Genomic DNA, 23,469 nt, shown 5'->3' on the forward strand with positions numbered 1-23,469 from the left:
TATAACAAGGGAATATTCTGACCCAAGGGTGATGAAGTTTTTAGGTGAAACTTGGTGGGGTGGGGTTTTCGAGGGTTCAAGACTAGTTAGCGTAGCCAAATGGGTCTACAAAGGTCTACATCTAGGGGATTTATGAGATTATGGTTCTTGAACAATGAGGATGGCTGAAAAGCAATCTTGCTTTGATCATGGGGCAAATGGCGAAGAATTGAGATGAAATTCGACAAGCAAGGATGGCTGAAAAGCAATCTTGCTTTAGTCATGCAAGGTGTTTAAAAGAAGATTTGCAAGTTATAGGGGGAAGTATCCACTTTTTGGGTGCTAATTATTAAATAGTGTATGTCCTTAGCTCTAATTAGAATGATGTACATAAACATTTATTTGTAAATGAATAAAGTACATTGTTGTTACATGTTGATATTGGTATGTTTCTATATATTACCCCTTAAATTAGACACTTAAGAGACTTGTGTTAGTTTATAATGTTCTCAGCCATTGAATAGACTTGTGGAGTTTATTTTGACAAGGCTGACATTGGCATACTGTTAAGGAGTTAGAGCAACTTGTCTCAGTTGCTAGGGTTAGACCCCAAGCACAACCAATGGGTGTTTATCAGAAGCACTAAACCTGAACCAATTTCTATATGCCCTGAACCTTGGAGATAGATGGGCAAAACTAGAAAGCTACACATATCCATAGACTTGATTATGGTACTAATACACTAGTTGTTGAACTGGGTTATCTTTGATATGCCAACAGTGAAATCCATTAAGGTTCAAATACTTGGGTATGTTGGGGCAGTCTAAGAATTCACTTGAGTGGATGATTAGTGATAGGATTAGCCCCTTTATTGGACAAAGTGAACATCAAAGTCTACACTCTTTTTTATGGAAACGTAAACTGCCAGAAGTGGATTTTACCTGTGTTTGAAATAGTAGTATATATATATATATATATACTACTATTTTATGAAAAATGTTTACAAAAGGTTTTAATCCCAGGATCCATCTGAGCAAAGCATATGACATTGCACCTTGTAGGCAAGGGAGATGTCCTTTCCTGTCAGGTAGTGTTTTGATCATTATGGGCTGAGAGGTTAAGTGTAAGAGACCATTACAGGGTTGATTACTTGATGGTCTTTGTCTCACATGAGTCCATCATCCTTGGGTCTTTATAGGGTGGTTGAATCCAATGATCATTTAGGGGTAAATGCTGGGCTTAAACTGAACCAATGTTGATTGGGTCAGGGGTTCATTGCCCTAAGTAGTGAATTCAGCCTAGCCTCCTCTTTCAAAGGTTGGGCCAAACCCATATGGGCTCATGTAAGACCATTGTGGGGTCCCACACCATACAATATCAAGCCTCAAATGGCCATGCAACACCTTGGGTTCTGAGCCTTTGAAGTAAATGGGCCTAAGGCCCAAAATTAATAAGATAAATTACGTTGTCACATGGTTGTCATGTTCTCTGTGTCGAATCTGGGTTTGGTATTGGGTATGGAACACCTATCCTCTTAAGAGAAAGCTTATCTCTTAATAGAGTCGAGATCCAAATCAGGTTTTGATGATCTCCTAATTAGGTTAGAAGAGTGCTCCATAAGGAGATAAAAGAAGAGGCGGACCAGACTATAATACTTCTCTCTCTTATTCTCTGTCCCCCATGTAACCCTAATTCCTAGGCTTTCAAGAACTGAATTTTGGTAAGTTTTTCTTCAAGCTTTTTCAAGAAAAACATTCAAGAAGATCATGCTCACTCACCCCATTTGATCCAAGCAAGTCGGATAGCAATGTTGGAGAAAATAGTGTTGTTGAACCGGTTTCATCTATACACTACATCATCTTTAATGGATGCTAGTTTTAGGACTGATTTGAGTGTGAACTTCTACCTTGGGATCTACGCTTGTGGTATTCATATTGGGTATATTTTTATCTTTTGATTTGGTTTCAAATCTTGTCCAATTTAGTGCAAGATCAAGATGAAAAAATTTAGTTTTTCAAAACACTGGAAAATCGATTCCTAAAAGGGTTAGAAAATTTTTGAAATTTCGTGCAACCATCTAGCATGGTTTATCCATTCATAAGATAGATTCTAACCCTTCCAAGACTTACATTGACCAAAACTGAAGCTGACATAAAAACATTTTTATGAAAGTACTTTTAAGAAAGAACTTTTACAAAAGTACTTTTATGAAAGCACTTCTATGAAAACACTTTTACAAAAGTAATTTTATGACAACTACTTTTACGAAAGTACATTTCTGAAGGTAATTTTTTATGAAAAGTTATTTTTAAAGGGGATGGGAGATCCATCCTATGGATGCCCGGATCTTGCGGAATAGAATGGGCGAATTTCAAAAATTTCTCCCATTCCCACTAGGAATCAAATTCCCTATTTTAGAAAAATCACATTTTTCAAGGATTTGTCTAGAACCAAGAACTGAACCAAATCTGAACGGAAAACAGTAGGAGAGGGTTATACCTGAGACAGAGAAATAATATCTCCCAACGAATGTGTTCATGCCCAAGGAAGGATCCAAAGACTGCTCCCACTGAAGATGGCGTATTGCAGGATGGAGCAGAATCAACAGTGTTCTTCCCAAGAACCTAATCCTTCGCAAGAATTAGTAGGACGACACGTGAGCACAGCTTCCTATCAGTCCCTTCACAAGAAACTAATATCAAGATCCAATCTTGATTTCTCTCACTGAATTGGAGATCGAACTGGTAGGTATGGCGGCGGTAGGAAGGAGGCGGCAAGAGAGAATTTTCGCAGGGTTGCTGAATTCTCTCTTCTGTGATTTCAGCTCTAAAGAGAATAAGGAATTGAATTGAATCTCTAAAGGCTATCGCCCCCTCCTTTTTTTTTTAAACCCTAAAGGGATCTGGAGGGAATGAAAAAAATTACGCCCTAGTTTAATTTAGGTCAAACCAGAGTGGCTCTCACTGACTATCATAAAGCTAGATTTTGGTGGGCCTAAATCGGCTAGGGTTCCGCATGTGCCCTTTTCAGGGGTATGGGGCCCACCATTGAGAGGGGTCATCCAATGACTAGTAGAGACACCGTGGCAATGATGTGCATTCAGCCATGGTGTGCGCAAGAGCCACTATCGAATCAGCATGGGCCAAGCACTTATGGCCCATGAACGTAGCACATCACACATCCATACATCACATGTAGGGAAGAATTGATCCAATCAATCAAACATCTGTAAAGCCCATTTAAAGCTCATTTTTAAATCCATAATATTAACCATTAATATTATCTAGGTATATGGGCCAAATTAGAGTTAAGCAGTTTGGCCCATATAGCTTTATCCGCAAAGTGGGCTTTTAGCAGTTTTAACAAATTAAAACTGGGCTTTTACAGGTTGGGCCGAATTAAACATTCAATTAATTATCAATCCTCAGGCCCATTAGTGGGAAAACTTAGGGTTGTCATCAGCCCTAATCGAACCCTAGATTCGGTCCAACCAGTTTGGACCAATCTAGTTCGAATGGGTCTAGGGTTTGATCTTTAATTAAAGACTTAATTCAACAAATTAATCTGAAATTAAATACTGATAAAAGAATAATCAAGAATCAGTCAGATAGGGCTGTTCGCACAATCCATCCTGCAAAGCAGAGGTTAGATCACAGTTTGCAGTTTCATAAACTGCAAATCGCAGATAGCGATTCTCTCATCTACGAAATCTCCTTCCTTGCGCCGCCATCTTCGATCCAAAATAAAAATAAATAGAAAACCTAATTTCTATCAATATTACATCAGATCGAATACCTATACATTCAGTCTAAAATATATATATATATATATATATATATATATTTACAAACCAAATGTAACAAAATAAATCAAGAATCTGCAAAATCGCAGGTTCACTGCGCCAATCAAGATTTCGATCACCATGTGTACGAACAGCCCAGAAATCAAGAAAATTACAAAGAAAAATTCTAAATAATAATCAGATTTATAAAATTTAATTTCGGATCAATCGCCCATCATCTGGAAACAAATTTTCTAGAAAAACCCTAAATCTGCGCAAATCGGGTAGAACGCCTTCTGCCCATTTGCGCAGAGTCAGATTTGATCCAATTTGGTTCAAGACTTGAACCATGGCTCTGATACCATTGAAGGAGATGAGAGATCCATCCTATGGATGCCTGGATCTTGCGGAATAGAATGGGCGAATTTCAAAAATTTCTCCCATTCCCACTGGGAATCGAATTCCCTATTTTAGAAAAATCACATTTTTCAAAGATTTGTCTTGAACCAAGAACCGAACCAAATCTGAACGGAAAGTAGTAGGAGAGGGTTATACCTGATATGGAGAAATAATATCTCCCAACGAAGGTGTTCACGCCCAAGGAAGGATCCAAAGACTGCTCCCACTAAAGATGGTGCAGTGCAGGATGGAGCAGAATCAATAGTGTTCTTCTCAAGAACCTAATCCTTCGTAAGAATTAGCAGGACAGCACGTGAGCACAGCTTCCTATCAGTCCCTTCACAAGAAACTGATATCAAGATCCAATCTTGATCACTTTTATAAAAGCACTTTCATGAAAGTACTTTTGTGAAAGCACTTTTACAAAAATACATTTGTAAAGGCAATTTTTCGAAAGTATTTTATAAAATCACTTTTTTGGAAGTACTTTTATGAAAACAGTTTTATGAAAGTACTTTTTTGAGAGAATTTTTACAAAAGTAATTTTACTTTTTACAAAAGTACTTTTGCAAAAGTACTTTTTACAAAAGTACTTTTATTCATTCACTTTGAATTGGATTGAACCCAATCTGATCCATTCACATTTTAATTGGATTGGATTGGATTGCGAATAGGTGTTGTAGTTTTTTTTAATATTTTTTCTCGATTTCTCATGTTATTTTATTTTTTTATTCAATTTGAATTAGATTCGACCCAATCTGATCCATTTGCATTTTATTTGGATTGGATTGGACTTGGTTTGTTTGGATTTGGATTGGTTTTTCTTAGTCCATTTACAAATGGACTAATATTGGATTGGACCAGATTAGTCCACGATTGTTGGTCCTTTTGGCCAGCACGATGCTTGTTGCAACTATGTCATTGATTTGTTTTGTGTTATTGCAGCCCTCATTGCAAGTTGGATTCCTCACATGTTTATGGTCCAAGGTTCCCATAGCTCAATTGCATTATCTTCTATTGAGAGGGCAATTTTAGCTTGAATTTTGGGCATGAACTACCACTCTAGGAAGTGCACTATGTGATCTCCATATCAAGTATGATTATAATTTTATTTGAGATCAGATCTGATTTGATTCAATGCTAAATCGACCCTAGAAAATTGTCCAAAATTAGAGAATCTGATTCTCAATGTTCGGACTGGAAAACTTTAAAAAGTCAGCCACTGAACACTAGTTTGGTTCGACCTATATACTGATATAACAATCCAAACAACAGTGATTAAACAAATCCACTTTTAAATGCGAATGTTTGAAAATTGCAATTCTTTAACTGAGTTTAAACCTGATATAACATTTAGCTTCAAAACAAAAATCATTTTCACGCAATGATCTTTGAAACAAATTGAATTGTATCTAAATATATGCTTGCCATCTTAACCATCGGAGTGGAATTATCCCCATCGAGTTGGTTGAGATCTGCCAACAACACACACTCCAACCCCCCTACCAACTCGATCTAACACGACACATCTCATCATAAAACTGGGACCCAATATGTAGGAGTTGTGCGGTGTCAAATGATGTTGGTAGGCTGTTGAAATGTATTTTGTTGGCAGATGATCCGGACTCTCAAGATATTAGACTCTTGTTGCACGAAAATATGAACAGAAGTTACAGAACCAACATTACTGAAAGTCTGTCTGAAAATACATTTGTTCCGGAACCGAACGATCCTTTCCCAATCAAACAGGAAAGAATAATAGCTCACGAGATTAGACCACTCATCACCGCTGAGCATATAACCCATTAATAGACAAACTGGAGAAAACATGACCCACCCAAAAGCAACAAATTGTCTCACGAGCTCTTATCCTTTTACTACTTTTCCTTCTTCCATACTTGCATCTTCTTTGTATTTATTCTCTCTCCTTCCTTTTAGAAAGCATGCACACATCACATGAAATTCATAAAGGCAAACCAACCGTTAGGAGCTTTATAAATGTGCCCCACTAGAAGGATGCATTGACGAGATACTATATGCTGCAGAAGGATATATACAACAATATGGCGAGCTTCGGTAATATGAAAATGCTTGTTTTGTGTATGTTTCTTCTCACAAGAGCTTTCTCGCAGGAGCCTCAGGTGCCTTGTTTCTTCATATTTGGTGATTCGTTGGTGGACAATGGCAACAACAATGAGATACTTACTCTTGCAAGGGCCAACTACATGCCTTACGGCATTGATTTCCCTGAAGGCGTGACTGGGAGGTTCAATAATGGTCGAACAACCGTTGATGTTCTAGGTTTGTAACTGGGTTCATCCTTATTTGTTTATTTTTGTAGGACTGAACATGGTTTTTAAAACTGGACCGGACCAGAAAAATCGGGAATCGGTCACCTGATCGATTCTGGTTATCTCCAAAACCAGATTTTTTATAAAAACCACTGACCCGAGAGGTCAACCATTCAAACGGTTTTGACCGATTTTTATTTTTTTGTCAGAACGGGCTGATTATTCGGTCTGATAATCAGACCCCTGACCAGTTCGATCTCCGGGTCAATTTTAAAAATCATGGGACTGAGTCAAGATTTGCTTATCGCAACATGTTGGCCACAAGACCTTGTAGCCATACATGGAAGTCTCTCTCATATATATATTTTGTCGTTAGACTTGATCATGGACTGGGCTTCGGGCTCAACATAAACACTTTACACTGCTTTGAGCTGGGTCCATTTAAATTTTGACAAAATCTCAACTTGAGCCCAGCTCATGAATAGTTATAGCTGTCATTCATGGGAAGATATTCCCGATTATTCTCTTATGGATAAGATGTTGTCAATATATTGCGTTCAGCAGATCAATGGGTAGATTTTCTATTCTTTTAGCTTAGATGATTCTGATGAGGAGTCTGGATCTGTTCCTCACAGAGCACTCCTCACACCAACCTCACAACACATCCCTGCCATATATTGAGAATATCTCCCATACTAGTGTATTGTTATTCATAGGGAGATATTCCCAATACATGGTGGGATGTGCGAGATCAGTGTGAGGAGTATTCTGTGGGGAACAAATTCTGATTCACTGATGACCATTTTCCTTGGAAACATTTTTCTTATTTGTACTTTAGATAATTATTATCAAAAACCGGATCAACTCCCAACCAATACTCTCAGCATCCCAACAGGCCACTACATCTGCACAACAAACTAGTTAGGAGCTGATCTGAACCGCCTCCTCATAAAATAAAGGCACGGTAAAATCTGGAGTTCACATCTGCTCCCCATAGAATGAGCCCCAAAAACGTCCCATATGCACATCTCAACATGCATTGAGAAAATCTCTGATACTTGTCATTGGGAGATGTTCCCACTACACGGTTGGGATGTGCTGTGGGACGTTTTTGAGGCGCATTCTGTGGGGAGCAGATTTAGATTCTAAAATCTGTGGACCTAACATGCAGTGTTCTAAAATGAGGATCAACTTGAAATTTGGGGGATCCTCGAAGAATCGGCCTAAAAGTTTGCTGAGTTATTCTAAACATCAGTTGAATGTTTGGTTACAAAATTCTTGCCATGGGTCACATTCTTTTTAGAATGAAAAATCAGCATTTAACACAAAAATTGACACATTCTTTTTAGAATGAAAAATCAGCCTTTAACACAAAAATTGAGGTATCCTGCAGCATGAAAAATAATCATGCCCCACCTTGTTCATTTTCATTCTTTGAGGAAATTCTGCCTACAAAACTTTAGCACTAGTGGATTACTATGGAAGAACTTTTACGAAAACACTTTTATAAAACTACTTTTATACAAAATTACTTTTATGAAAGCGTTTTTGTAAAATTACTTTTACAAAAGTACTTTTATAAATGCACATTTGCAAAAGTACTTTTACAAAAGTACTTTTACCAAAGAACTTTAATGAAAGCATTTTTGTAAAATTACTTTTACGAAAGTATTTTTATAAATGCACCTTTGCAAAAATACTTTTACAAAAGCAATTTTATCAAAGTATTTTTATGAAAGCATATTTACAAAAATATTTTTACAAAACTACTTTTACATAGGACACTTGTCAGTCTAAAAACAATTCATTTTTAGGAAAAAATATTTGGTTCATAGCAATATTTTCTCATTCTGCCTATTTATACCCATTTTTGTCATTTTAGAATTTCAAATAAGAATGAGAAAGAATGATAATTAAACTAAACATGACCTTAGCCTCATTATACTTTCGCTTTCTTTTTTTTCCAATGGATGTTGATCTTCATGCATATTTGAGTAGGTATTCTTCCTTTCTAGTCAGTGATAGCCAATGAGTCAAGTTATCTGAATAGAGTTACATGGTTGTTAGGGATTTTTTTGAACTTCTTACATTGTCTTTGCAGCTCAACTTCTAGGATTTCCGAATTTTATTCCACCGTACTCAATTACGGGAGGTCGAGCATTGCTGAGAGGAGTGAATTACGCATCAGGAGCAGCTGGTATCAGGGCCGAGACTGGCATTAATCTTGTAAGTTGTAACTTACAATTGAGTCTAGAAAATTAAAGTAAAAAGAGTAATACCAAGCTCATTAGCTCGTCATTTATGTTATACATATTTATATTTGTACCTCTTCCAAATTAAGCCTAAATAAAAAATTAAAATACTATTTTGCTATTTATATTTGCTCTTCTTCTTGTTCTTCTTCTAAGGAGAGAAATCAAAGAAGCGAGAATATATGGAGACAGAAAGAGAAGGAATAATTGGATTAGATATATGGTTGTGATTCTCCACCGTTGAGTTCTTGTTAAATACATGAGCCAAAACAGTTTGAAATTTTTTATTGGTTCTCCACTGGTTGTGATTCTCTGCTTTGGGTTCTTTATTGTTTTAAATCTTCACCAACAAGTTCTCTGGTGAACAAGAACTTACCGGTGAGTTCTTTGTTTTAAATTCCAATGAAATTTTTTTAGGTTATGTTTGGTTTGAGTGAAAAGGTAACGAAATGAAAGAAAAGATAAGAAAATTAATACAAGATTTGTAATAGTTTTCCTACCTTTCCTTTCCTTTCCCTATATTTTCCTTCAAATCAAACATAGTCTTAAAAAAAGCTCAGTGAATTGCAACCAAAACTCAAGCTACCAGTGGTCACTATGTCCCATTTAAAGGTATTTAAATCAATACATTAGAAAAACAATGATCCATTGACATAAAAGGACTTTTTGAACAGCTAAATTCCAATAGTTTGTCTTTGCCAAATTTATGAATAAAAATCCCCTTGAATGGGGTGGATATTCCACCTTGTTTGAACAAGAATCCCCTTGTGATTCCCTACGTGTGAGTTGTTTGTTTTGAAGGAAACATTCAGTTTATCGTTATTTGATTCTTTGATAAAGGATAAAAGAGTCTTACGTATGTTTAAATCCATTTTAAAATTTCAGAGTCAATTTCTTAAAACTTTAAACTCTTTTACCTTTTACCATATATTTTTAACTATAATTGTCTTATATATACTTCATAAAATTTTTCTAAAATGTAGCAAAAGTCATAAAAACCATAATTTTTTATATATTATTAACGGTATAATTAATTTGGGTCTGAACTGATTTTGAATAACAAGAAGCACTTTCGAACTAATTATTAATCAGGATAAATACCATATAATCGAGTCGGTCCGTCTGTTGGTTCCGCAAATAAACCCAAGCCATGAAATTCTGACAAATAGGTTGTATGAATGGTAATAATGTAGGGGGATCACTTGCCGATGGATCAACAGCTCCAGAACTTCAGATCAACAGTGCGGCAGATGAGGCGGATGTTCAGAGGGAATGACAATGCTCTAAATAATTACCTAAGCAAGTGTCTTTTCTACTCCGGCATGGGAAGTAACGATTACCTCAACAATTATTTTATGCCAACCATGTACAGAACCAGCCAAGAGTACACCCCAAGAGCTTATGCAGCTGCGCTTCTCGAACAATACACGCGCCAACTAACGGTGCTTACTTTCTCTTTCGACCACATTTGAGTTTTGAGCATGGTTTTAAAACCGACCCGGAGATCGAATAGGTCAGGGGTCTGGTTATCGGGTTAAATGGTCCGATTGTTTGAATCGAATGGTTAGTTTATTCTGACAAAAAAATAAAAAATAGAAATAAAAAATAGTCAAAACCGTTTGAACGGTTAATTGTTGGGTTCAGTGGTTTATTGACCAAAATCAATATTTTTTGAGAAAATTTGGTTTTGGGGGAATTTTTTCGGTCCGATCCAGTTTTGAAAACCATGATTTTGAGATTATGATCACTTTGAAAGGAGTATAAATACAAATATGAACAGTATAAACACATGCAAAATAATACAAAATATAGGATTTTGTACTTTACATATTTGTATTTATACTTCTTTCAAACTGAGTTTTAAGACATGATCTTTCTTTCTTCAGGCCTGGTTTGTTTTTGATGTAATTTTATTTATATAAAACTATGGGATTTTTCCATTTGGAAGGAGTACAAATAGAAATATGTAGAGTGCAAAATCCTGTATTTTGTATTATTTTGTATGTATTTGCACCATACATATTTATATTTATAATCTTTCCAAAAAATTGTGCAAAACAATAAGTATGCAAATTCTGATTTAATGCCTGTTTGGGAGGATTTTCACAAACACAAGCTTCTGGTTTTGCAAGGTGGGCTCCATACAACCCTAAATACACTTTAATTGATCCAAGAAAATTATCTAGTGAAATTATTCTGTCAAGTTATTTTTAGTAACTTTTTCAAAGTGGTTCGGTGAAAGCAGCTTAATCAAAGCTGAAGCCTTTCCAAATTGGCCCTTATTTATTTATTTATGTACAATAAATAAATACATAAAAAATAATACAAAATGCAAGGTTTTGCATTCTATATATTTGTATTTGTATTCCTTCCAAACTGAGCCTAATGTGTGAATAAAATGTCAGTATTTCATGAAGCGTGCAGACTAAAAATCCAGGGAGGAATCTAGGATGCGAAAGTGATTTGGATGCAAAATATGTATCCAGTTCAAATTTGCACTAGAGACAAAGAGAGTCAACAAAAATAAAATTGCACGGCAAATAGACAGATCTTAATGAAGAAAATTAAGAATGCTTGTTTCTTGCTTTCGATATTTCAGGAACTGTATCAATTGGGAGCACGCAAGGTGGCTGTGGCTGCGGTGGGTCCAATTGGCTGCATTCCATATGAATTAGCACGGTATGGAAATGGCAGCCAATGCAATGAAGGCATCAACAGAGCAGTTTCTCTCTTCAACTCAGGCCTTAAAAGGACGATTGATCGTTTCAACAGCGGCCAACTTCCCGGGGCGAAGTTCATTTATGTGAATTCGTACGATAGTTCGAGAGATCTCGTTGTTAATGCAGCCTCTTATGGTAACCATCTTTTCATCTTCAGTTGAAATTAAATCCGTTTATTATTGGATCAAAGTCTAGAGCTGTCAATGGGTTGGGTCATGGGTGACTGGGTTTACCCGATAGAATCGAACGGATCACGTCTGTTCTGATTTTAAGTTTTGTCCCAATTATAATTGGGTCGAGACTGGTTTTTTCTTTTTGTTTTAAAAATGATTAAGACCAAAACAATTTATAAATATATAAAGGTTTTATCGTCTTTTTGTAATTTTTATTATACCTTTAAAAGGGTAAATTCCATGCAAAGTATAGAAGATAATTTTAATTTTTAGTTGAAAAGCACTTGGTTTTCTCAACATTTAAACAGTTTACTATTTACTGTCCTTTTTATTTAGGTTATATAATCCAAAGATGAATTTTCAAGTTGTTAATTATAATATGGGTAATCATAAGTGTAAAATATAATCTAACTGGGTCAGATCCGATTAGTTTTCCATTGGATCAGATTGGTAAAGTTTGATAAGAAATCTGATGGATTCGAATCGGATAAGTATTATTTGATTTGAATTGTAATAAAAATTTGAAAATATAATATAAACAATATATTATTTTATTTATATAATATAATAATATATTATAATATATGTATATTTTTCATAACTAACCGATCGGATTGGATGATGATAGATTGGGTTAGGATATATTCGAATTCAATCTATTTAACTAAACATATTAACCTTTTCGATCCATCCAATTTATTAAGAATAAGGGAGATATCATCTCCCAAATCCAGCTGTTACCGGATCGGATTCGAATTTCGGTAGAATCTGATCCGACGCACTTACATCCTAACCGGATGCAACTTTGTTGGATTCGCGTTGGGATTTGGTTAAAAGTAAAACTCCTTAGGCGCAGCCAAAAAGACCGGGATTGAGGTAGGGTAAATTCTTCGCATTGGATATCCCACTTCACCATGCATTGTAGATAGGTAACAATTCCGATCTGCTACACTTAAACCTTACATTAACCAATGAAAAATCATCAAAATTCACTGTAGGACTTTTGATTGGTCACTCTTAAACGTCATCTGAGAGTTTTCATTGATTAATGTATGTCTTATTGTAGCAATCTAGAATAAATAGTGATGAGTTTCATTCCAGATCTATTAGTCACAAGTTGTTCTAACATTCATATCCACAGAACACCACTGCCGTGTATTGAGAATATTTTCTCATGAACGATAGGGGTGATGTTCTCAATACACAACTGTAATTACTGGTGGAGAGAGATGTAAGAACAATTCATGAGTAACAGATCCGAGCCCGATGAATTCAAGTCTCATAGAAGTAATTTTAACTGATTTTATTCAGTTATTTTTAATTACTCTTATTGATAATATGATATTTTGATAACATTTAAATTAATTTATTAGCATCAATCCATATATGATGTCAATTCAAATTTGATCCCAATAGGAATAGGAAGATGTTTAGGGGTGCAATTCAGGTCCATCCAAATTACTCCCCTACATAACCATGGGCTGGGATCGAATTTGAATTTTAATTGCTAACAATTGAATTTGAATTTTTGGATTTGCACATGCATCTTTCTTTGATGGGCAACGATTGTTTGCATTCTATTAATGTTTTGCATAATTCAAAGCATCATCACGAACTAATTAGGTGGGTATGTTTATAAAGCTGTGTTTGGTTTGATAGAAAATTGGAGAAATAAAAACCTGAGAAACGAACTTTCCCTCAATAGAGAATTTGTTCAATAGCCTGATCCGTGTAAAGGCTCTCTCGCATCATGAAATACAACCATGCATCCATTAATACTGTTACTTGTCAGTCTGTCACGGAGTTCATGTGGACTAACAAGAATAAAAGCTGATGCAATTTAACAATCTCTCATTGGTTTTCACAAAATTCATGGTAGAGTGCAACTTGTGCTGGGTTGGACCAAGCCAATCCATCAAAGTTGAATTTGGCCGTGTTAAGATTAGGAATGAAAATTCTAAACCTGGCTAATGGTACTCCTAACGATAGTAATAGGAATGGATGTTTGGAATCATAATCAGAATACAAATAGATCATTCCGATTTTAACTATTTTGGTTGGTCAGAATTGAAATCTCATTTTCATTTGGAGTGGAATGGAATACCCCCATTTAAAGGAATGAGTGAATGACATTTTCTCCCTTTTGGAGTGGAATGGAATACCCCCATTTAAAGGAATAAGTGAATGACATTCCCTCCTTCTTTAGGAATGAAATCCCATTTCAGATGATTTTAATTTCCATTCCGATACCTGTCTGAACTAAATAGAACATAGGAATAGACTATTCAGATTCCGATTCCAACTATTACCCTAAAACTAGTTAACTCTATTTGGCTAATCCCGTCCAAAAAGTGAAATGATTTTTCAAACAAAAAATTAAAGAAATTGGATCAACCCAAACCCAACCTGATTCTTGCCCAACACGATGGCATTCAACTGAATTAAGGAAAGGCCGAGGAGTTGAACGATTTGGGTTAAGTTTGGGTTGACATAAACATAAACCAGACCATCTTGCATTCCTAGTGCAAGATCCATCGAGTTAAAAGACTTGATCATGAACGTTTTTACCTGATGTTTAGTCTTAGAAGAAATAGTTACGTTCCTGATAGACACTATGTATTGTTATTGCAATCCAACCACTAACCGGCTTGTACTTGTGAATTGCGAATGTTTTCAACAAAGCAGGATTCGAGGCTGTCACCAAGGGATGTTGTGGAGTCGGAAGGAACAATGGCCAGATCACATGTCTTCCTCTTCAGCAACCCTGTGATGATCGAAGGAAGTTTGTCTTTTGGGATGCATTTCATCCCACTGAAGTTGCCAATATCATCCTTGCGAAGAAATCATACAATTCAAACTCACGAGCTGATGTTTATCCTATGAATATAGAACAACTAGCCATGCTTTAAGTTTTGAGTTTTCTTAGATAATTTTCAACAAGAATGTTCAATGATATTACATTTATCTTTAGTCACTTTGTGTAGATGCTTTTGTTCCACAACATTTAATTTCTCTCATTATCAATATCACCATTTTAAGCTTTATCCCAACTATACGGGGTCCGTTACATCTTGCAAGAATCTTATTTCACCATTCCATTCAATTTAATGATATATCAATTGTTGAAATATACTACTACCACTGAATGCTTGAAATATCTGTGAAGTTTGTTGTCAGATCAAGCATGGAATTTCCCTACACATGGGCGTTAGTGGGTTGTAGCCTAAGGTCGCATTGGCCCAGAATTTGTCACCCCTTAAATTTCAGTGCTCAAAGGTCTCTTGCACAATTAATGTGTTTGTTGAGGCTGTAGCTGACGGATGGAGACAAAGGACCAGAAGTGGGTCTAGGAACTGCCATGTCATGCTGGGGAGAGCCGTATCGAGATTGTTGGCCGGCCGGCTGTAAGGATCAGTTAGTTTGAGGTTGACCAGGGCCGGGAATCAATTTGTAACTTTTTTTTCCTTTTCTTTTTGGTTGTATTTGTAATCTTCTGGCCAGCTTCTTGTTTGGGCAGTTAGGAGTTTTTATTGAAATGATTTGGCTGTTATTTATCCCCAAAAAAATCTTATCGTAATGAATGCTAGACAGTATACCCTTAGTTTCAATCAAGATGATGTACTTTACGATTTTTTGTAAATGAATAGAAGTGCATATTTGATTCATATTCATTCGGTATATTTTTGTGTAATACCCTTAAACTGGATACTTAATGAGACTCGTGTCAGTTTAGAATGTTCACAGCCAGTGGGTTGGTCTGGGGAGACCTATCCTGACAAGGCTGACACTGTGGTGCCACCAAGTCGGTTGGGGTGGCTTGTCTCAGTTGCTGGGGTGAGACCCTAGGTACATACAGTGTGTGATTAATTAAATCTTTGAATTGAAGTAGATTTTCAGTATTGCCCTAGACCTTGGAGATTGATGGGCAAAACTGAAAAGTTACACCCGACCCCTAGACTCAATTATGATATTGCACTAAGTGTCGGATTGGGCTGTCTTTGATGTACCAATCAGTGAGATCCTTAGTGGGGGTCAAAACCTAGGTATGTTGGGACAATCTGAGAATTCATTTGAATGGGTGATCATAGTGACATGATCATCCCCTTTGTTGGACAAAGGTAATGATCGGGGGTGCACTCTCACTGATGGAAACCAAGACTGTCGGCAGCCGATTTCAATCGTTGATATTTGTTTTGCAAAACATATTTTATATTAGACATAAAAGTATATATATTATGGTTTCGAAATGATTTGCAAAATGTTTTAATTCCCGGGATCCATACAAGAGAGAGCGCGACATTGTTCCTTGCAGCCGAGGGAGAGGCCCTCTCTTGTCGGGCAGTGTATGATCATTATGGGCTGAGGGGTTAAGTGTAAAATCATTGAGGATAATACCTGATGGGCTAATCTTGCATCTACCCACAGTCCCTGGGTGTTACAAGGTGGCTTGGCCCAAGGACCACTTAGGGTAAGTGTTGGGCCCATAGAACCCATCTGATGGGTTTTAGGGGGTGCACTGTCCATAACAGTGTATTCAGTCAGGCCTTGTAACAAAGGCTGGGCCGAACCCATGTGGCTGATGTGTAGATCAATGTTAGGTTCCCACACCATACAAAGAAGCCTAACTGGACAGCAGTTTGGAAGGCTAATTGAATACATAACCTTAAATGGGCCTTAAGCCCATTTCGAACTAGGCTAATTTGATTAGTCACTTAAGGGGCAAATTCTAAGATGGATCAGCTGATAGGATTGGGCCCAGACCCTATCCACTTAGAGAGTCCAAGATCTAAATAAGATTTAAATATAAAAGCCTCCTAATTAGATTAGGAAATGGCTGATCTAATCTGCAGATAAGATAAGGGTTATTCCTTATCACTTAAAGGGACTTCTAATCCAAATATGATTTTGGTTAGCAACTCCTAATGGGATTAGGAGCTGATTTCTTTGAGATTATAAAAGTGGCAGACTTTAGACATACAATCCACAGATCCTTGTCTTTAGACCTGAGATTACTAGAAGAGAGAATTCTGCACCCTACAAATACTCTCTTGCCGCCTCCCTGCAACTGCCGCCTCCAGCAATTCGATCTTCAGTTCTTGGGAGAATTCAAGATTTGATCTTGATACCAATCTTTTGGAGTTGTATTCACAAGCCACCCAGTTGATTTTTGCGAAGGGTCAAGTTCTTTTAGAAGAACACTGTTGATTCTTCTCTGTATCAGGTATTATCCTTCCCTACTCCTTTTGGTTCAGATCTGGTTCAGTTTGTGATTCAAGAATGATTCTTGAAAATATGATTTTCTAAATAGGGAATTCGATTTCCCAGTTGAAGGGAAAGAAAAATTTTTGAAATTCGCCCCCTTATTCTCCAATCTTTGGGCGCCCATGTGATGGATATCCTATCCCCTCAGTGGTATCAGAGTCATGGTTCATATCTTGAACCATTCTGTTTCAGATCTGAACCTGTGCAAATAGGGAGAAGGCGTTCTACCCAATTTGCGCAGATATGGGTTTTGGGAAATTTGTTCCCAAAATTGATGGGTAAATAATCTAAAATTAATTTTATATAAATTTGATTATTGTTTAGAATAGTTCTTCATGATTTTCTTGATTTATGGGCTGCTCGTACAAGAGGAGATCGAATTCTTGGTTTGCGTAGGGAGAACTGCAAGATTTGCAGTTTCTTGATTTGTTTATTACATTTGGTCTGTAAATATTTTTTTTTATTTTTAGACTCAATGTATAGGCATTCGATCTGATGTAATTATTAAAAGAAATAGGATTTCTATTTATTTTTATTTTTGGATTGAAGATGGCGGCGCAGAAAGGGAGATTTCGCAGAGAATGAGATTTCACAGATGGGACATTCGCTATCTACAATTTATAGTTTGTGAAACTGCAAATTGTGATCTAACCTCTGTTTTGTAGGGTGGAGTGTGCGAACAGCCCTGCTTAACTGATTCTTGATTTTATTTTATCAGTTTTTTAATTTCATATTATTTTCTTGAATTAAAGATTTAATTAAAGATCAAACCCTGGACCCATTCGAACTAAGATTGGTTCAAACTGTTTGGACCAAATCTAGGGTATAATCAAGGTTGAAAGTCAGCCCTAATTTTCCCACTAATGGGCCTGAGGATTGATATTTAATTAAATGGTTAATTCGGCCCAACCTGTAAAGGCCCGATTTTAAATAGTTAAAACTGCTAAAAAGCCCACTTCAAAAGATAAAGCTATATGGGCCGAACTAGGTAACCCTTATTCAGCCCATATACCTAGATAATATTAATGGTTAATATTATGGATTTAAATCGGGCTTCCAATGGGCCTTACAGATAATTAATTGATTGGATCAATTTATCTCTGCATGAGATGTATGGATGTGTGATGTGCTGCGTACATGGGCCATAAGTGCTTGGCCCATGCTCATTCGACAGTGGCTCTTGCGCACACCATGGCTGAATGCACATCATTGTCATGGTGTCCCTTTTGGTCATTGGATGACCTCCCTCAGTGGTGGGCCCCACACCTCACTAAGAGGTTACGTGCGGAACCCTAACCGATTTAAGGCCCATCGAAATCTAACTTTATGAAAGTCAGTGGGAGCCACTTTGGTTTGACCTAAATCAAACTAGGGCGTAATTAATTGTTCCCTCCAGCTAATATGAGTGCATGTGATAGGGAGATTCATATGATGAACTCTCTAAAGGCCTTCCATCATTACCATGAGGATGAGTCCTTCAGTAATGAGGAAACACACCAGAAAATGGGCTATCCATTTGCTGTTGGGCTTGTCTAAGTGATGGGTAAGCACTCACTAGACGGAAAGGTTTACTTGAAAACGGTTCTGAACCTTGTCTGACAAAGGCCAAAGGGAAAACTCATATGATGAGTGGATATGATCTTTCACAGAAAGGTGGTGGGGTTATGCAGCTGAAACAGTTGGCTCCATGCACCCTATGTGATTTCCCACATTTCCAGAGGCATCCCGTAGTCTCCGTCACTGAGAAAGGAGGGAAATCTCAGAGATGTATAAATGGAAATGGATCATAGATTAAAATCCATATCTATGAAATGAACATGAATCAAATTAGGTTGTGGACTGATGTTTGCTCTTTTATCAGAAAATGGCAAACGGATCTTTTGCAAAACTTCTTGTCGACAACAAGCTTAAGGGCCCAAACTATGCCGACTGGTATAGGAACCTTATGCTGGTCCTAGCTTCTGAAAAGCTAGACAAAGGGGCAAAGAATCCTGCCCCGGAGCGTCCGGGTGATAGGGCTTCTGAGGCCCGAAGGAGAGACTATCAAGAATGGGAGGAGAAAAACTCCCTTGCCCGGTGTTACAACATTGCTTCCTTGGACAACCCAATACAGAGGCAATTAAATCAGATCGAACTTGCCAATGACATATTGGACAGTCTCAGGATGATGTATGAAGAGCATAATCGTTCTATTCGACAAAAGGTCTTGAAACAGTTCATGACCACACAAATGTCCAAGGGCCAACAAGTTCACGACCATTGTCTTCAGATGATGGGATACATCAACGAACTGGAGGCTCTTGGATCCGGGCTAGACCTTGCGACCCAGATAGATGCTATCCTTAATTCTTTGCCTCCTTCTTTTAATCCGTTCATCATGAACTATAACATGAACAAGCTAAGTGTCAGCTTGCAAGACCTCAGCAATATGTTGCAAAGAGCCGAAGAACCGATTAGAAATGATGAGCCAATAGCTATGCTTGTTGAAGCTAGCAAGACAGGCAAGAGAAAGAGGAAGGCAAAGAATCCTCAGAAGAAAGCCACTAAGGGTAAGAAGTAGAAGAAAGACAAAGCATTAGATGCCTGCCACTTCTGCAAGAAGACCGGCCACTGGAAAAGGAAATGTCCTACCTACTTGGAATCCAAAAAAGGTAATTTCGAAACTTGTGTTATAGAAACCAATTTATTGGTAGCTTCTGCGTCCTGGTGTATTGACTCTGGGGTTTCAACTCATGCGTATAACTCACTGTAGGGGTTCAAGGTAAGCAGAAGGCTGAGTGAAGGAGAAATCACTCTCTACTTGGGGACTACTACAACTATTGCAGCCGCGGCCATGGGAACTGTGGAGTTATTTTTTAGAGAATGAACTATTGTACTGAAAGATTGTCTTTATGTACAAAACTTAAGAAGAAATTTGATTTCTGTTTCAAAATTGTGTGCAGATGGCTATTCTATCTTCTTTAGTAATACGATTACTATTAAAAAAAATAACAGATTCATCGCATATGGGGAACTGGAGAACGGTCTCTATGTTCTACATCCTTCTCTAGAAACTAACATAACCGAAACTACATCGGCTGAAATCCCCAAAAAGAAAGCCCATGATACAGTTAATCCCACGTGTCTGTGGCATTACCGACTTGGCCACATCGGTGTTGACCGAATCACAAGGTTGGTAAAGGATGGTCCTTTAGATTTTCTAACTATAGAAGATCTTCCCACTTGTGAGCCTTGCCTACAAGGCAAGATGATGAAACGGTCATTTAACGGTAAGCCTGAAAGATGTACAGGCACACTTGACCTAATACATACTGATGTATGTGGTCCCCTAAGTGTTAGGACACGAAATCAACACGTGTATTTCATCACCTTCACAAATGATTTCTCACGATATGGTTACGTGTACCTAATGAGACACAAGTCTGAATCCTTTGAAAAGTTCAAAGAGTTTAGACAAGAGGCCGAGAAACAGTTAGGGAGAGAAATTAAGGCCCTTCGATCAGATCGAGGTGGTGAGTATCTCTCTGACGAATTCAGGGACTACTTAAAGGACAATGGGATAGTATCACAATTATCTCCTCCTGCTACACCACAACTTAACAGTGTTTCAGAGAGGAGGAATAGGACATTATTGGATATGGTCCGATCGCTTCTCATACACTCAAAGTTACCCACATCCTTTTGGGGATACACATTAGAGACTGCGATTTACGTGCTGAATCGGGTTCCAACCAAATCGGTTCCGAACATTCCATATAAACTTTGGATCGGAAAGAAACCAAGTGTCAGACACTTGAAGGTTTGGGGTTGTCCAACACACGTAAGAACGAGTGCAGACAAGTTGGAATCCAAGACCAGTCGTTGCCTATTTATAGGCTACCCAAAAGGCTCTGTATGTTACCTATTCTATAACCCAAGTGAGCAGAAAGTGTTCTGCAGTTGAAATGCACAATTCTTGGAGACCGATTACATCCTAGACACCCATCGTTAGGAAATTGTTCTTGATGATGAGAGCTAGGAGTAGTGGGAGATGTCCCACAAGTTCCAGGTAGTGACCAACCTAGAAGATCCACTTAGGTATCTAGGCCACTAGTTCGTTATGGTTATGACCAGGATAGTTACCTGGTGGAAACCTTGACTAGTGAGGAGGATCCCTTGACTTACGTGGAAGTTATGTTGGACATAGATTCCCAGAAGTGGGTGGAGGCCATGAGAGCAGAGATGGACTCAATGGAGACCAATGGAGTCTAGACTCTAGTAGATCCACCCTCCAGGGTAAAAGCAATCGGTTGCAAATAGATTTATAAGAGGAAGAAGGGCCCTGGTGGTAGGGCTGAGACCTTCAAAGCTCGTCTGGTGGTGAAAGGGTACACTCAGAAAGAGGACATCGATTATGAGGAAACCTTTTTGCCTGTGGCCATGCTTAAATCCATTAGGATCCTACTAGCTGTAGCAGCATACCATGTCAAAACTGCATTCCTGAATGGAGATCTTACTGAAGATATCTATATGTAGCAGCCGTAAGGCTTCATTGCTGTAGGTAAAGAAAACATGGTATGTAAACTTAATAGATCCATTTATGGACTTAAGTAAGCTTCTAGAAGTTGGAACATCGGTTTTGACTCTACTGTCAAATCGTTTGACTTCGAGCATAATTCGAATGAACCCTGTGTCTACAGAAAGTACAGTGGAGATAAGGTTACCTTCTTGGATGACTTTCTACTCATTGGGAATGATGTGGAATGTTAACTACGGTGAAATTATGGCTTTCACAGCAATTCTCCATGAAAGATCTTGGAGAAGCCTTCTATATACTAGGTCTTCGACTCTATAGAGATAGATCAAAGCGGATAATAGGATTATCCCAATCTGCTTACATTGACAAAATAGTCAAAAGATACAGCATGGAGAACACCAAAAAAGGAAATGTTCTTTTCAGGCATGGAGTCACTCTCTCCAAGAAGATGTCTCTCATGACTTCTGAGGAGATTGATGGCATGAAAGACGTTCCCTATGCCTCAGCCGTAGGATGCATCATGTGTGCCATGTTGTGCACTCGTCCTGACATTGCTCAGGCAGTGTGTGTAGTAAGCAGATTTCAGGCCAACCCAGGGCAGGAGCACTGAGCTGCTGTAAAAAACATACTTAAGTACCTTCAAAGGACAAAAGAGTTTTGTCTAGTATTCGATGGTAGCTCACTACAGATCCAAGGGTATACAGATGCCGATTTCCAGTCGGATCCAGATGATAGAAAGTCTACATCTAGATATGTTTTCACGATAGGATCATGTGTTGTTTCCTGAATGTCAGCAAACAGGGGTCCTGAGTAGCAAATTAATAGTCCACAACCCAAGCTGAGCGCATTGCCAAAAGTGAGGCTGCCTTATGAATGAAGGTGTTCATTCCTGAATTTGGAATTCAGCACATCACCCATTCCACTGTTGTATGACAACACTGGACCTACGGGTGGATGATATTAAGAGGTAGCATTAGCGGAGAATGTGGTAGACCCATTGACTAAGCCATTGTCACAGAAAGTGTTTGAGAAACACGTGGAAAGCATGGGACTCCGTCTAGTACCTGATTGGACCTAAGTGCAAGTGGGAGCTTTTAGACAGTTGTGTATGCCCTTAGCTTCAATCAAGACGATGTACTTTATGAGTTTATTGTAAATGAATAGAAGTGCATATTTGATTCATGTTCCCTTGGTATGTTTCTATGTAATACCCTTAAACTGGACACTTAATGAGACTCGTGTTAGTTTAGAATGTTCACAGCCAGTGGGTCGGTCTGGGGAGACCTATCCTGACAAGGCTGACACTGTGGTGCCACCAAGTCGGTTGGGGTGGCTTGTCTCAGCTGCCTGGGTGAGACCCTAGGCACATACAGTGTAGAATTAATTGAATCTTTGAACTGGACCAGATTTCTAGTATTGCCCTGGACCTTGGAGATTGATGGGCAAAACTAGAAAGTTACACCCGACCCCTAGACTCGATTATGATACTGCACTAGGTGTCGGATTGGGCTGTCTTTGATGTACCAATCAGTGAGATCCTTAGCTGGGGTCAAAACCTGGGTATGTTGGGACAATCTGAAATTTCATCTGAGTGGGTGATCATAGTGACAGGATCAGCCCCTTTGCCGGACAAAGGTAATGATCGGGGATGCACTCTCATTGATGGAAACCAAGACTGCCGGCAGCCAATTTTAGTCATTGAAATTTGTTTTGCAAAATATATTTTAAATGAGATATAAAAGTATATATATTATGGTTTCAAAATGATTTACAAAATGTTTTAATTCTCGGGATCCATACAAGAGAGAGTGCGACAATGTTCCTTGCAGCCGAGGGAGAGGCCCTCTCTTGTCGGGCAGTGTATGATCATTATGGGCTGAGAGGTTAAGTGTAAAAACATTGAGGATAATACCTGATGGGATAATCTTGCATCTACCCACAGTCCATGGGTGTTACAAGGTGGCTTGGCCCAAGGACCACTTAGGGTAAGTGTTGGGCCCATAGAACCCATCTGATGGGTTTTAGGGGGTGCACTGTCCATAACAGTGTATTCGGTCAGGCCTTGTAACAAAGGCTGGGCCGAACCCATGTGGCTG

The 23,469-nt window shown here is 38.0% G+C and overlaps 1 protein-coding gene across 1 annotated transcript; it reads left to right on the top strand.

Annotated features, from left to right (window-relative positions):
- Positions 1-6,106: 6,106 nt before the first annotated feature.
- On the top strand, positions 6,107-14,645 carry LOC148852722 (GDSL-like Lipase/Acylhydrolase superfamily protein). Its single transcript, XM_088947690.1, has 5 exons — positions 6,107-6,460; positions 8,552-8,676; positions 9,896-10,144; positions 11,302-11,557; positions 14,281-14,645. The coding sequence occupies exons 1-5, from the start codon at positions 6,196-6,198 to the stop codon at positions 14,502-14,504; spliced, it is 1,119 nt and encodes a 372-aa protein (XP_088803816.1). The 5' UTR covers positions 6,107-6,195; the 3' UTR covers positions 14,505-14,645.
- The last annotated feature ends 8,824 nt before the right edge of the window (positions 14,646-23,469 follow it).

The sequence above is a fragment of the Nelumbo lutea genome, chromosome 5 (assembly GCF_056320005.1).
Source record: "Nelumbo lutea isolate HS-2025 chromosome 5, American lotus-T2T, whole genome shotgun sequence".
NCBI lineage: Eukaryota > Viridiplantae > Streptophyta > Magnoliopsida > Proteales > Nelumbonaceae > Nelumbo > Nelumbo lutea.

Coding starts and splice junctions, on each gene's coding strand:
- LOC148852722 (XM_088947690.1), top strand. CDS start 6,196: ATGCTGCAGAAGGATATATACAACAATATGGCGAGCTTCGGTAATATG. Junction 10,145..11,301: donor AATACACGCGCCAACTAACG/GTGCTTACTTTC, acceptor TCGATATTTCAG/GAACTGTATCAATTGGGAGC. Junction 11,558..14,280: donor TGTTAATGCAGCCTCTTATG/GTAACCATCTTT, acceptor TCAACAAAGCAG/GATTCGAGGCTGTCACCAAG.